The 14,468-nt window shown below is 49.3% G+C and overlaps 2 protein-coding genes across 5 annotated transcripts; both read left to right on the plus strand.

Moving 5' to 3' along the window:
- The first annotated feature begins 1,754 nt into the window (after positions 1 to 1,754).
- Positions 1,755 to 4,985, plus strand: LOC131557061 (placenta-specific gene 8 protein-like). 2 transcript variants are annotated; one of them, XM_058804069.1, is made up of 5 exons: positions 1,755 to 1,830; positions 3,444 to 3,572; positions 3,720 to 3,844; positions 4,463 to 4,566; positions 4,834 to 4,985. In XM_058804069.1, coding segments are annotated over exons 2-5 (345 nt in total). In that variant the 5' UTR covers positions 1,755 to 1,830; positions 3,444 to 3,457; the 3' UTR covers positions 4,835 to 4,985. The 2 variants fall into 2 exon arrangements, with proteins under 2 accessions (XP_058660052.1, XP_058660051.1); XM_058804068.1 differs by lacking the exon at positions 4,834 to 4,985 and having other exon boundaries at positions 4,463 to 4,570.
- Positions 4,986 to 6,117: 1,132 nt separating this feature from the next.
- Positions 6,118 to 9,518, plus strand: LOC131557130 (placenta-specific gene 8 protein-like). 3 transcript variants are annotated; one of them, XM_058804180.1, is made up of 5 exons: positions 6,118 to 6,130; positions 8,274 to 8,421; positions 8,629 to 8,753; positions 9,106 to 9,209; positions 9,372 to 9,518. In XM_058804180.1, coding segments are annotated over exons 2-5 (339 nt in total). In that variant the 5' UTR covers positions 6,118 to 6,130; positions 8,274 to 8,312; the 3' UTR covers positions 9,373 to 9,518. The 3 variants fall into 3 exon arrangements, with proteins under 3 accessions (XP_058660163.1, XP_058660161.1, XP_058660162.1); XM_058804178.1 differs by lacking the exon at positions 9,372 to 9,518 and having other exon boundaries at positions 9,106 to 9,213; XM_058804179.1 differs by lacking the exons at positions 6,118 to 6,130; positions 9,372 to 9,518 and adding an exon at positions 6,135 to 6,222 and having other exon boundaries at positions 9,106 to 9,213.
- The last annotated feature ends 4,950 nt before the right edge of the window (positions 9,519 to 14,468 follow it).

Genomic DNA, 14,468 nt, shown 5'->3' on the forward strand with positions numbered 1-14,468 from the left:
GGACTTCTTTTAAGTGGTACAGAGAACAAGCACAAACTTTTACGTGTGAGAGGGCCAAACTGGAACACATAAATTTCTGCTTGTAGCTGCTCCATAAAATAGAGATAGACTGTGTAATCCATACTTTGTCCTTTGCAGAGAAAGCAAAAAGGTATTAAGGGAGATTTTTTTTTCATCTGTGCTCCTGAATCTTCATCAGTATTGCCTTTACTGTAGTACATGTTAAATTGGTGAATATTAATTTCAGTGGAATTTTTCCATTGTCTTCTTAGAAATAAAAATGGAATGGCTTGGTTTGGAAGGGACTTTAAATATCATCTAGTTTCAAACCCCATGCTGTGGGCAGGGATGCTTTCCACTAGAGCACATTACTCAAAGCCCCATCCAACCTGGCCTTGAACATTTCCAGGGATGGGGCATCCACAGCTTTGCTGGGCAACCTATTCTAATGCCTCACCACCCTAACAATGAAGAATTTCTTCATAATACAGACTAAACCTACCCTTTTCCAGTTCAAAGCAACTCCCCCTTGCCCTGTCACTACATGCCCTTGTGAAAAGTCCCTCTCCAGCTCCCTTGTAGCTCCCTTTAGGTATTGGGAGGTGCTCTGAGGTCTCTCTGGAGCTTTTCCTTCTTACCACCTAAAAAACCTGACTGCATTTCAACTTGTTGTTTCCCTCCTCCCCAGCAGACTCCTGACCATGAGCCTCATCCAGCCTGCTGCTGGGATGTCAGGCATCTCCTCCTCTAGGGAGAATCTGCTGATCCACAACTTTTTGCAAACCTCAGTTTTCATAGCCTATTGCAATGTTCTTACAAAGAACACCAACTGTGTATGAGCCAGCCAGGGAGTGGCCAGGCAACCCCATTGTAAAAAGCAGGGACAGACACAGAAACTTTGGAGCTGCTGGACGCCAAGGGAAGCATTTCAAGACACATCTCTCTGTTTTCTCAGCAGCACTACTGGTGCTTCCCATACCCATAAAGCCTTCCCATAAAGCACCCTAAGTCCCAGCCTGCTGACAAAGCTGCCATACTGAAGTTTAGCCCAAACTTCTCCTTTCCCCATTCTTCATGAGGATGAGAGAGAAGGGAATCTCAGCATCAGCACTTCCCATGGGATGCATTGAGCTTGACTTGCTCCCGAGAAACACCACCCAGACCCTCTCTGGGATCTCTGCATGCTGTGTGCATCCTGCTGGGAAACAAAAAGTGCTGTCCTAGTGCCACAGATTCTCCACAAAATTTGGAAGTGCATCCAAAACTGTCTTGCATGGGGCATGAGTGGTTATGTATTTGGGGCATGTTAGTGTAGAAACTGTAATATTAGTGTCTTATGAAGTGAAATTTATGTGCGTATAGTAATTGCTCAGTTAATTTTACTGTAGTGGCTGGGCTACATGGCCTGTGACAAGCACTTAAGGAATCAGCCTAATTATTATGGAAAGCCTCCCCATGTAGGATGTGTTTTCTAAGAAATGAAAACCTATATGTCTGTTCTGATAAAAGTACATTATTCAGAACTGCTCTTCCCTGAGCAGCAACATCATGTGGGCAAAGTTAAGGGAACAAGACAATAAGCATGCAAATATTTTTTTTAAAAAAAGAAATAATTAATCTTGGGAAAAGGAAAAATAAATTACTGTGTTCTGCATTTTTAAAGTCTGTGGTTGTAAGGACAGGGAACAGCTCCTGACCTCCCCCTTCAAGTTACCTCCCACTTGTGTGTTTTTTTACTACTGGCTGCCAATAACATCTGAGGGAGTTAGTTTAGTTTCATCTTTACCAGAGCCTCTTTGTGCAGGGAGAGGAGGCAAGGCTGCTCACCAGGTTAGTTCTCTAAAAGCATGGAAATATTACTAACTTGTTAGCCTGGGAAGAGTGGAATAATAGTGTCAAAGTAGGGTTTTTTTTTTCTTTTTTCCTGCTTAACACAAAATATAAATCAAACTATATGGCAAATCCTACTGGTGGGGCGGGGGGGGAGGGGGATGGGATTTAAAAAGCTGTGCGCAAAAGCTGGATTATGGAGAGTTTACCTTTGCTTACTGCTTTCTGATGCTAACACAATTGTATAAATGTGTTAAAGGAATCTGATTGGTACTCAATACTCTCTGTTTAAACTGAGCTGCCCTGCCAGAAGTTTGGATATTGATGGGTTTTGATACCTGCTCTCTCCATGTGCTTGCTTGTCCCTTCAATGGCTTGTGCTGTTGGTGGCAAGAGCAGCTATGCTTCAAACTCTTCATTATTGTTTGCAGCTAGGAGAGGAGAAAATAGGTGAATAATACTTGTGTGGTGGCACTGCTGTTGCCAGGCAGAGGGAAGCTGTGGGTTGGCAGAGGTGTTGCACTTCCCTCTGGGCACACACCTGATACTACCCCCAGCTGCACTCCTGCAGGGCTTACAGACTGGTGTGTGCTGCCAGCTGAAGCCATGAGTGGGATTTCTGGAGAAAGAAAGTGCTTATGGAGAAAAAAAGTGCTTCCCCTCCCCCAGCATCACTCCTTCATTTCAGTTTCTATTCTGGCTTCTGAGCTCAGAAGCAATGGGATGAGGAGGAGGAGGAGGAAGAGGAGGAAGAGGAAGAGGCTGACCACCCAGTAGGGTGGGTCTGCCTTTGTCAAACTGCTGTTTCTAAGACATAAAATAAATCCACTCAATTTACAGAAAAGAAGGCACAACAAATGTGAGCAGGCAGTCTATCTTATCTCAGAGAACCTCACCCAAGCCCAAACTTTCTTAGACTTGTTACCTAGAAAAGCTTTGTGCTTTTTTACTTGGCTTGGGAATTAGAAGCAGAAAGAAATTGCTCTTGTTTCTATTCTTACTATTATCATTATAATCATCATCATTATTATTATTTTAGATCTGAGGTTTACTGATTTTCAAGGTTTACTTGCTTGCTTAACCACATAAGGCAAGGAGAATGTTTCAGACTTTGGACATTGATTTTCTCCCTTTGTGGCTCCATACATCAGGAAACTGGAGATACGAGTTTTCTATACTACTCTTTTGTGTGTACCTGGCTTTGTTATGAGGAAATGAGCCCACAGCTGCTTCCCACATACCCTGTGCCCATGCTGTGTAAAATACACCAAGTTCAACAACTGGAATGCCCAAGTCACTCCCTTTAGCTTGGGTTCACTGCCCAGTTCAGCACGAGGGGAATGAGTCATGTCTAAGCACTAGCAAAGCCTTTATGGAGTGGAGTGGAGAACGTGAGTGATGCTATTTTGAAGGCTGGATAAAATGGCAGATAATGTGAAAACCTTGAACAGATAGAAATGCAGGCAAGATGTGGTTATGCTCTATGCCCTCCAGTGGCAGCAAGGGAGCTGGGCAGAAGGAGGCCTGCTGAAGGGTGGTAGCCACCAGTTTGGTTGGAGGTTCAGACCAAACACGGGTTTTTCACTGACTCTCCTGTTTCCTGTCTCTTTCAGAAGAGGGCCTGGGAATGGCTGCCCCAACCGTAGTGACGATCCAGCCCCAATTCGGTGGGGCCATGTCGTCTGTCTCCAGGTGCACGTGGCAGACAGGCCTGATGGACTGCTGCTCCGACTGTGGCGTCTGTGAGTGCCTTGGACACGCTTTCCGTGTCCCTGCTGCCTCTGTGGTGGTGCCACAGCGCAGCCCGGCAGCCTGGCTCTCCCAGCTGCTCTGGCGGCTCCAGGCCGGCAGGCAGAGCCTCAGCCAGGGCCGTTTTCTTCCCCTGCCAGGCTGCTGCGGGATGTTCTGCTTCCCCTGCCTGGCATGCCAGGTGGCTGGGGACATGAACGAGTGCTGCCTGTGTGGGACCAGCGTGGCCATGAGGACCCTGTACCGCACCAGATACAACATCCCGGTCAGTGCTGAGCCTGCCCCTCACCCACTGCGGGCCTGAAGGACAGGGCGCCCCAAGGCCCCTCTCTCTGCGCTTGAGGGAGGGGCTCAGGACAGCAGGGATTGCCACTCCCCCTGCTTTTCCCATTCTTATCCATCTCAGCGCTGCTTCTGTCTTGGAGCTTTGATTGAGATAACTGTGGGCTGAATAAAGAATAGGTGAAGCTGATAAATAGGTTACATGGATAAAGATCCATGATCAGGTCTGGGAGAACAGTGGACCGTGCCTATGTGAGGGTGTTTCTTCCTGCAAGGGAGGTGGTTGCTGCCATCGCAAGGGCAAACCATAGGGTCCCAAGTTCACTTTCCCCACATTGTCTCTTCCTGTGAACGTTTTTTCTTCCCAGTCTGAACGTCAGAAGTCAAAAGATAAGCTGTTATCTGCAGCTTGCACAAAGGGCTCCTTCCTTCCTTTCTGTGGTTCCTGGGGTTTGCCAGCCCAAGGCTTCAGTGTTTTCTACTCAGGATGCTGCAGCCTGCTGAGAAGAAAAGAGTACTTGACCTAGAATGCGATTAAATTTTCTTGGCTGGAACGTGGTCTCTGGGAAGCCTCTGTCCCTAACCTGTGTCTCCCTAACAGGGGTCCATTTGCTCTGACTACTGTGTCACCCTGTGGTGCACTGTTTGCTCTGTTTGCCAAATGAAGAGAGACATCAACCGCAGGAGGGAGCTTGGCATATTCTGGTAAGCCAGGGATGGTGGTGCTCGTCCATAAAGCTGCTGTCACACACACGCAGGTCGCTTCCCAGAGCCTCTCCTGCCAACATCTTGACACCAGACCAAGTTTGCTGCAGTGGGAAAATGGCCATGGACAGTTGGCCAGAGTGACATGTCCTGAAGCAAAATGTCACCGGGGACCTTATGCAGGGTGGAGGGAGGAGGACTGGGGTGATACACAGAGTGTGGTGAGGCACATCTCAGTCCTGACACTCCTCTCCCATCCTGTTGCAGAGGCTGCCATCCTCGCTGCATCCTTGGAGCTGCTGCAAGCAGGAGTCACCACTGCTCTGACTGTTGGGAAATGCACCATGTGGAGCTTGCCTTGACTGCATTTGATTTTCCCTACTTAACTGCAGAAATAAAGTTTTGAATTTGTCTTCCTACCTCTGTGTGTGTCACTCTTGCACCACCTGAGAGCACCAATCCTTCTCCTGCTCCATCCATCTCAGCAGCCCTTTGTGTAGCTGAGATTTCCCTGTGCCTGCTGCAGAGAGAGATTTTCACTAGTATTTTGTTATTGGATCAGCTATTAGAAAGGATATTTAATACATCGAAGGAGTCAGTGTTGCTCATCCAAGTTTTAAAATTTGGGAAAATGACTACTGCTGCAGGGCAGAGCTGGGTCTTCCTGCAGCCAAGTGACCTCTGCTGTTGGTGAGTGATGCTTTCTGAATAGAAAGGCAGGGGGTACCTGGCACCAGCTCACCTTGATGTTGAAGAGATATGGACCCTGAGCATGAATTCCTCCACACCTGCAATAAAAAACCTGTCTGGGTTGTGGGTTATCTGCGTCCTCTCTAGGTACAAATGGTGCCATCTTCCTGCATGGCATTACACTGCCCATCTGTCTGCACTGGGCTGTGAGCCCTGCATTCCCACCCTGAAGGTGGAGGTTGCATCCACCCTCTCTCCATCAATCTCAAGAGAAATGCTAAAGGACTTTTGATCCCTGAAAATATCTCCCAGCTTCATTCTTTAAGGAGAATATGATTTTTTTTTGTCCCCACTCTACCTTCCCCTTTACCACAAAACATTTTATGGGTAAGTAGCGGCTCTGTCCATGCTGAGGGGTGGATGTGTGTGATGGCACTCCCAACTGCTTAAACCCAGATGGCTCAGATGGATGATCCCTGGCAATGCAGAAAAATGCATTTTTAGCCTGAGGAAGGCCACCCCTGTGTCACCCAGTGCAGTTACAGACAGTTCTTGCAGATGCTCGGGTTTGACAAAGGAATGGTCCTGCCCCTCCAACAGCACATGGCTTAGGGCAGCACAGGAGCCTGGCAACAAACTGCCCTTCTTGGAAAACCTCTCCCACCAGGGCTCTGGGCCTGGAGAACAACTGGGTGGGGAGAGGTGAGGGCTGGCAGTAGGAATGCAGCAGGGAAGCTGCCATTGTGCAGAGCTGCACCTAAGCTACCTTTTGCTCTGTTAGTCAGAGGGAGCAGAGGTCACTTGCCAGAGCACATATAAAGCATGAGAACCAGGAAAAGGACACGTCTCTGCTGGGACAAGGACAGCTTGGAAAGTACGTGTGGCATGGCTTTGCTTTGGTCTGGTACAGAAACTGCTTGTGGCTGAAGTGGTGATGCTGGGCAAGGGGAAAGGGTGGAAGAAAAGGTGAGGTTTTCTACCTGGAAAGCTGCTTCAGGGTTAACTACAGTGTGGTGGGTGCTGCTGAAGGCATCTTGACAGATGTGGGGAACAGAGGTGGAGGACAGCAGTTTTTGCACTGTGTTGCTCACATAGTGCACTGTATTTGTGCACACACAGTGCCCATAGATACAGCTTTATGACCTTGGCTGTTGGTGAAATGAAGCTGCATGCACCTCAGGATGCTTTTGCCCCCATCAGTCATTCCAGCACGGCTGGTGATGCCATGGGGGTGTGAATTGTGAAATTGTGATACATTTTTTTGTGCTAGGCCTGGCCCATCTCTCAGTAGCTGAGTGTATGGCAGAGGTTTCTCCTTGCTGCTGCCTGCACTGCACTGCAGCCACCACCTGTGCAGGGATGTGGTGTGCTCGTACCTGGGGAGGGGAAGAAGAAGCCTGACTGGAGGAATCCTGTCCCTAAAATTTCTCTTGATGCTGCTGCTGCTGCTGCTCCTGTGCACAATTCTCCCTGTGGTCCTGCCTGCTGCTGAACATCCCTGTCCCTGCATGGGAGCCCCATGCTGGGCTCACCCCTGCACAGCCTGTCCAGGGTCTGTCTCCTCTCCTGCCCCTCCTGGTTCTTCTTAAATCATTGTGTGCAAGGCTTCCTGAAGGGGCTGCTGATTTGGTGTGCTGGGAGGTGTTACATTGGCTGCAGCGGGGATGGGAATCACCTGAGATCTCACGGATGAACAAACAGGGACAGCTGGCCAAGGCAGGGCCAGGAGGTGACCGGAAAGGGACGATGGATGCAGTGTCCCCTGCTGCACTCACAGGTGTCTCAGGTGGGGACAGCCTAGCCATGCTTCCACTGCCTCTTCCTGGGACTGCCAGGAACAGGGGCTCAACCTACAGCAACAGGCTGTTTCTGACAGCTGGGATGTGTCTGTTTTGCTGGGGAGTCACAGGAGCTTCCAGCAGAGCCAGCAACCCTTTGCCACCTGTTGCCATTAGTCAGTGCAAATGCAGTGCCACAGCTGGTGCCACTCTGATTTGAGTAATGAGCTCAATGGCACAGTCTGAGTGCTGGGCATAGTAATTGTTCCACGCCATTTCTTGTGTCATTTAATACTTAACTTTGTGTAACTGTGCAATTCTGGTGTGAAAACAATCCTCTTAGAGTCTTAACAAAGTGGTGCTGAGCTTGGGCAAAGGGCAGGGGAAGTGTCTGCACGGGAGTTCTGTGGGAGAATCCTCAAATTTTTTTTTGTTTGTTTGTTTTAATTAAAGCTCCAAAACCAAAACTGAGAGTGGCAGAAGCTGGTCCTGTGCCTTGCAGGGGTGGCAGGGAGGGAAGGGGCCCCTGATGGAGGTGCAGGTGGAGTTGTTACTTTGGTCAAGTGATTTTGGGGATGGTACTGTGAAGTAGGAGCTTTTCTGCTCTCAGAGAACACAGCCCATTGCTGAGGAAGGATGGGATGGAGAAGAACTCCACAGGCCATGGTGACCCCACAAGACTGAGGAGGAGGAGGATGACGTGTTGGCACAGACAGTTCAGTGGAGGAGGGATAGGAACTGGTGGCAGGACTCCTGAGAGCTTGGGGAGACCAGAACTGAGCAGTAGTAACTTTGGGAGACTGTGATCATAAACAAAACAAAACAAACCCCCCAAAACCTGCCCAAAATGCAGACAATTTTACACAGATATTTTTATGTGATTTTATGCAGACAATGATGAAAGATGACCTGGAGATGAAAAGACTAGTTTGAGGTATTGAAGCGCTGCAGTTCTGAAGCAGAGGGACCTTTGTTTTTACAGACGTTTTACTTAGGATATGTGCTGTGTATAGGATGATGTGCTGCTGCCTTTGGTGGAAAACTGGTTTTAGAGAGGGCTTTCCTTCAGAGGGTAGTGGCAGCTTCTGGCAGAGCTGTGTACCCCCCCTTTGTGGTGAGAGGGGCATTACCCTGGCAGTGGGGACTCCCCAAGGAGCTCTCTCTGAATGCAGCAGCCTGAGCAAGACGCCCACTTCAGAAACACCTGCAGCATGTTCTTCTGATGGCTTTTCTTTCCAGACCACCAACTGCCTGGAGGGACCTGAGCCCGTGCTGGCAATGGCCTCTCGAACTGTGATTACAGTCCAACCCCAGTTTTCAGCTGCCCAACAGCCTGTTGGGGAGTGGCAAACAGGGCTGCTGGACTGCTGCTCCGATTGCGGTGTATGTGAGTACATACAGAGCCCTCATCCCTGCTGATGCTTGTGATGTGTTTCCTGCTCCTCCTGCAGCATTACCCTGCCACAAACCCCACTCCCATGGGTCCTGCAGGCAGAGCAGCTCTTGCCTGATGTCAGGAGCCACAGCTCTCAGCTGGGTTTTCCCCCTCTGTATTTGCACCCATTGGCCAAGTCCACGTCTCACTGTCCCACAGGTCTCTGTGGGATGTTCTGCTTCTTCTGCCTGAACTGCCAGGTGGCTGGGGACATGGACGAGTGCTGCCTGTGCGGCTCTAGTGTGGCCATGAGGACCCTGTACCGCACCAGATACAACATCCCAGTGAGTGACCAGCTTGGGGGCCCGTCCCCACAGCAACAACAGCCACGGGATGGGTACTGAACTGGGGGCTCAAGGAAGGAGAAAGGGGTGCCCAAGGGGAAGGGCAGACACGAGGAGTTGCATGAGCATCCCAGCTGGCCAGGAGTCAGGGACATATCTGCCTCAGCACTGTGAGCTGGAGGTAATCCCAGCACATGCTACTTCATCCCAGTTCTTGCTGGATATGAGCAGCAGGATGCTGCAGGGCCCAAGTGAGCTCCCATGGGGTGCTGACAGTGTAAAATAGGAAGGCTGAAAGGTTTAACGCTTGGTGTGGGAAGGGGTTTTCCATGCAATGTCCCTTGCTCCACAGGGCTCCATCCTGCGAGACTTTTGCTCCATCTGGTGTTGCACCCCGTGTGCGCTCTGCCAGCTGAAGAGAGACATCAACCGCAGGAGGGCAATGGGCATATTCTGGTAACTGGGGGTGCTGGCACTGCTCTGTCACTGCTGCACAGCACCAGTGCCTTCCCGGGGTCTCCCTTTCCTCTGGCACCTGACTCCAGACACAGGGCTGCAGCAGTGCCAGAGCAGTAATGGCTGAGTAAAGGGTGGTCCTGCTCTCCTATCCCCTTGCAGATGCTGCTGTCTTCAGTGCACCCTGTGGAATCGCTGCAGGCAGGAGCTCCTGCTGCCCTGGATGTTTGGATGTGCACCATGAGGAGTTTGCCTTCACTGTGCTCGATCCCCTTTTCTCTTGGTAAAGCCAGCAATAAAAGCACTGTCTGTCTTCCTGCCTGTGTGTTGTTATTTATGTCCCTGTGTCTTTCTGCAGCATCAGAATTAGTGCTGTACTTTTCTAGGCTGTGTGGCCAGAGGCATGATGAGGTTGTCAGGTAAATGAGGCTTTCTCTTGCCCACCCACACTGGAATGAGGCCAGACCACAAAATTCAATGAGGGAAGATAAAACAAATGCCAAATCTGCTATGGGAGCAACTTCTCTGTGGACACCACCAATGTGCAGAGCTGGTGACAGCATTGCCCTCTGCTCAGAGAGGCCTCAGAGCACTGAACCCATCCCTATGGATGCCTGGACCGTCCCCAGCACCAAGACACAAGTGGGGAGTGGTGGTGGTACTGTGGGATTCCCAGTCACTCTGCTTTCCCCACACAAACATTGTGAAGCGACCATCCCACGGGAATGGCTTCTCTGTGGGTCAGACCCCTGCAGCTCGTGGGTGTTGGGTGGAAGACCTGGGACTTGGGGGCGCGAAGGTTTATCCATTGCCTACCATGGTGACAAACAGAGAAGAAGCAAGTCTGGGACTGGGGTTGTTCTGGCTCAGATTGGTTTAAAATTTATTGGTTTGAGCAGAGAAAGGTGGGGCTTTGCCCAGAGAGGGCTGCAGGGGGCCCGGAGTCTCTGTCAAATCTGTGCGTCTGTGCTGGCACCTGCAGGACAGGACGGGAATTTATTCAAAAATACCTTTTCCACTGGCCTATTCTCACCGTCACAGCTCCCGCTGCATTTGCCGCGGGTGCGAAGGGGCGAGGCTGTGCCGCTGCTGGCACCGTGTCCGTGTGTGCTCGCACACGTAAACGTGCACAGAGGAGCAGGGGAAAGCGGCTGTGCCGTGGTGCCAGCCGCAGCCGGGAGCTGGCAGTGTGCCTGCTGTGGGAACTGATGTCACAGGCCTGCTGGGCCCCCTCTGCTCCCTCCTGGCTGCTGGTCCCAAATCCCTGTGCACCCTGCCAGCCAGCAGAGCAGGGCTGAGGGCCGGCTCTGAGCCCCAGTACACAGCACATGCAGCTGCCTGGTTTGAGGGGCCGGATCAGTGACAGCCCTGCTGCTGCTGCAGGAGCCCACGAGAGTGCTGAGAGCACCCAAGATCCAGGACTTCTAAGCCACTCTGCCAGGAGTGCTGAGCTCCCCTTTCCAGTGTGTCCCCAAAACGGGACTCCCTGACTGACAAATGCTCCCTGTCCCCATCTCTCCTCCCACGGTGATGGCTGTTTTGGGCTTCCCTGACAGTCATTCCTGCTTGGCATCCTTCTACGCCCGTCCTTGATCATGGAGTCTCCTCCCCAGGTCTCTCTCCTCAATTGCATGCAGAGGTTGGTCCATCGGGATCAGGGACAAAGCCATGAACCTCCACAATTCCCATGTCCTACACCCCCAGCCAGAAGCATCCAGGAGGCTGCTGAGCAGACGCGAGGACGCAGAGGTTTTGTTTCTGTGAATTTCTTTATTAGAAGTAACTACAAATGACCACTACTAAAGCGAGTCTGTACTTAAGATCACTCACCTGTATTCATTATTTAGGGTCCCACCAGCATGACCCTCGCCAAGGTGCTGCCAGCAGCGGGCAGGAAGGAAAAGCCTCTTGTCGCAGGTGCTCCGCATCACGGAGTCCTAAAGCCCAAAGCCGCACCTGCCCGGATCCACCTGTAGCCAATAAGAACAGTGTTATAAAATAGTGGATTGGTGGGATCTGGAGTCAGATGGCTGCTGCAAGGACCAGGAACAGTCAGTGATTAGAGGAGCTGTCTGTGAGAAACATCGAGGGGGTATGAAACTCTGGTGATATGGAATGCTTGCACTATAATGATAACAGAACTCTTGATATATAAGATAACAGAGGACAGCCCATGTGGCACCTGGGTGACAAACACCCTGGCTCCAGTTGATAGACACCCCAGCTAGTTTGGATTAGGGATGCTCCTGTTTCTCACAGCTCTGACTGATAAATGCTCCAGCTGCTTAAAGCTCAAGGTATTTGATGCTCTAAGTGATTTCAACTCCTGCATCCTCCAGATAACAGTTCTGGCTGCTCTGCTGTTGAGGTACAAGATGCTCTTGCCAGCAGACCTTCTCCCCAAGTGTTAGGGACACCTGGGTTTCTCTTGAGTTTCAGGTCATTCCAGATCCTGGATATGGTATGCTAATTGCAGGCAATGGGTGTTCCACCTCGGGTTATTTGAAACCCTGAGCTATTTTGGCTCCAGCACACACCAGAGGAGAGGTGCTCCCACTGCTTCCAGAGGCAGAAATTAAGTTGGGGGATGTTTGCAAACAGTCTGAAGGGCTCCCAGAAGTGGGAGACAGGCTGTCTCACAAAGCACACTGATAAGGTTGGAAAGGCCTCCAAGACTGAGTCCTGCTATCAACCTAACACTGCCATGTTCACCACTAAACCACAGCCCCAAGTGCCACATCTACACATTTTGTTAACATTTCCAGGGCTGGTGATTCCACCACTTGGGCAGCTTGTTCCAATGCCTGACCATTCTTTCCATGAAGATATTTCTCTTAATATCCAATCTAAAGCTCCCCTAGCACAACTTGAGGACATTTCCTTTCATTTCCTTTCATCCTGTCACTTGTTTACCTGGAAGAAGAGATTGATCCCCACTTCTCTACAAACTCCTTCCAGGTAGTTGTAGAGAGCAATAAGGTCTCTCCTGAGCCTCCTTTTTTCCAGGCTAAACATCCCCAGCTCTGCACTGATCCCACAGGGACACGAGATGATGTAGTGGGGTATGTCCCTGAGCATCAGATCAGACACTCTCCTCTCTTCAAGGCTAATGCAGTGTGAGTATTAATGTAGTGGATGGTGGTAAAAGCACAACTAATGCAAGCCTCTCCTGATACCCTTTCCTACATTTCCAGGGTGGTTCTCTATGTTTTCAAGAAGCTCTTTTGCTGTTCCTTCATTTTTGGTGCAGAGCAGTGGTGGTGCTGCCTGCATGAACTACAGGGAAATAAACCAGACCACCAAGTTTCACATCCCACACTGTTACTAATGGACAAAATCGATACTATTTCTTTTCTTCCCCAAGGCCTGGCCCCTCAGCAGGTTTGTGTTTCAGGATTCTGTGCAGTGTGAGCGGGGACATCAATGTCAGTCACCAGAGGGCACCAGGGAAGAAGGATGCTGAGAGTTCCTCTTGTTTCTCTGCTTTGCAGTTCAGCACATGAAGGAGGGACAGTTCTTCAGCACTGCCCTGCTGCTTCTGCTGTTTGTCCACAGGCAATTTCACCATGACAAAGCATCTGTTCCAGCCAAAGATCACAACAATTTAGCAGTGAGAAAGAAATATCTCAGTCACTGCTATGTATTAGAACAGATATGAATGGGTGTAAAAACTCTGAGGGTATCTATAAAGTTGTCCTTGTCCTTTGCTTGTGTTCAGGACATTTCACAGAGGGTGCAGTGCTTGACATTGGGGTGCTTTAACTCCCTCCCTGGGACTTGCTGTCTCAAAGAAATCAGAGAGCTGGGGAGGAAAACATGACTGCAGACATGGAAACATGCTAGAAGAATCTGGTGCTAGCAACTTAAGAGACTGTTGTGTTCACTGAGAGGAAACAGAGGTCTTAGATATCTCCCAGGTGTGTTAATTCTCAACTAAGCCAGGTTTTGGCCTGCAAAGCAAGGCAGAGTCAAAACACCTGTAAGACAAAGCAAGGTTGTGAAGGATTATAGCTCTAAGCCTAAATTCAGGAGGTTGGAACACATCAGGGAAATGCAGCTCACTCTGAGCAACAGGGAACCTGCTAGGAAATCTCCCATTCAAGTGAAATATGTGATGTTAACATCACAGTGATTTAACAGGTACTTTTCTGGGGCACAGTTTAAGCCATTTGTTATGGGAATGTTAAACAACCTGCATATCACATGCATGAAACATCTAAGGCAAAAAAGCATAGTTTATTTTTGACTCTAATATTTACAGATTTTTAAAAGTGACCATGGATTGGAGGATGTAGTTGCCACTTCTCCAGCTACACTGGTCAAACCAAGAGTTTATCAAATTTCTCCTCCTCCAGAAAGGAATGCAAAACAATCATTATTTACATGAAATGTGCGTGAGAAATTTCATTACAAAAATGTAAACATCAGAAGGCCTAGAAGAACTTAGAAGAACAGGGTGACATCTGAGAGGTTTGACACCAAGCTGGAAATACAGCGCAGTATCATGCCAGCCTGATCTGCAGCTCAGGAGAATTCCTGGTAAGCATCATGTTGAGCAACATTTGACTCAATGTCTACATCCATTCCTTGAGGTTTGTCACCTTTAATCTTTCAACAGCAATTACTCATACAAGGTGTGTTTCCTTCTCCTTGTAATAAAATTTTACGATGTTTTTAAGCGTTGCCTGGCAGTGTTGAGGTGAAAGCTCCATTCATTCCAAACAAAGAAGGGGCACAGCTCAGGACACACCTTGGCTGGTGTTGCTGCTGTGCAGATTTACCCTTTTATTTTGGTTAATGGACAGCTGGTGGTGACCTTCAGCCAGATTTAATATTTAAACAGAACATGCAAGCTGCTTGGAGGGACTGTCTGATAAGGTGATACCTCACTTACGTTGTATTTAACATCTCAGGGTTTATGTGTTGTGGACTGACTAAAGCTCTCATGCATGTTATGGATGTGCCTCACATGTGACCAAGCACAAAACAGAAGTGTGAAAGGTTGAACTCCATATTGAAACAGTTGCTAACCTTGAGTAATCCTGTGATATACCACAGGTTTGCCCAAAGATAGATGAGGGAAAATTTATGATAACTTCTTGTGCATTGTCTGACAAATAAGCACGTGGGGCAGGCATGACCTTGGAAACAGTAAGATAGAAAAAAATTTATTAGGGTAGGATTCATTACTGAGTTTTGCACTCCTGAGGGCACAGGTTTCAAGCCCTGCAGCAATATGTGAACCTTGATCCTTGTGGG

This window comes from Ammospiza caudacuta, chromosome 4 (assembly GCF_027887145.1).
Source record: "Ammospiza caudacuta isolate bAmmCau1 chromosome 4, bAmmCau1.pri, whole genome shotgun sequence".
Taxonomy (NCBI): Eukaryota; Metazoa; Chordata; class Aves; order Passeriformes; family Passerellidae; genus Ammospiza; species Ammospiza caudacuta.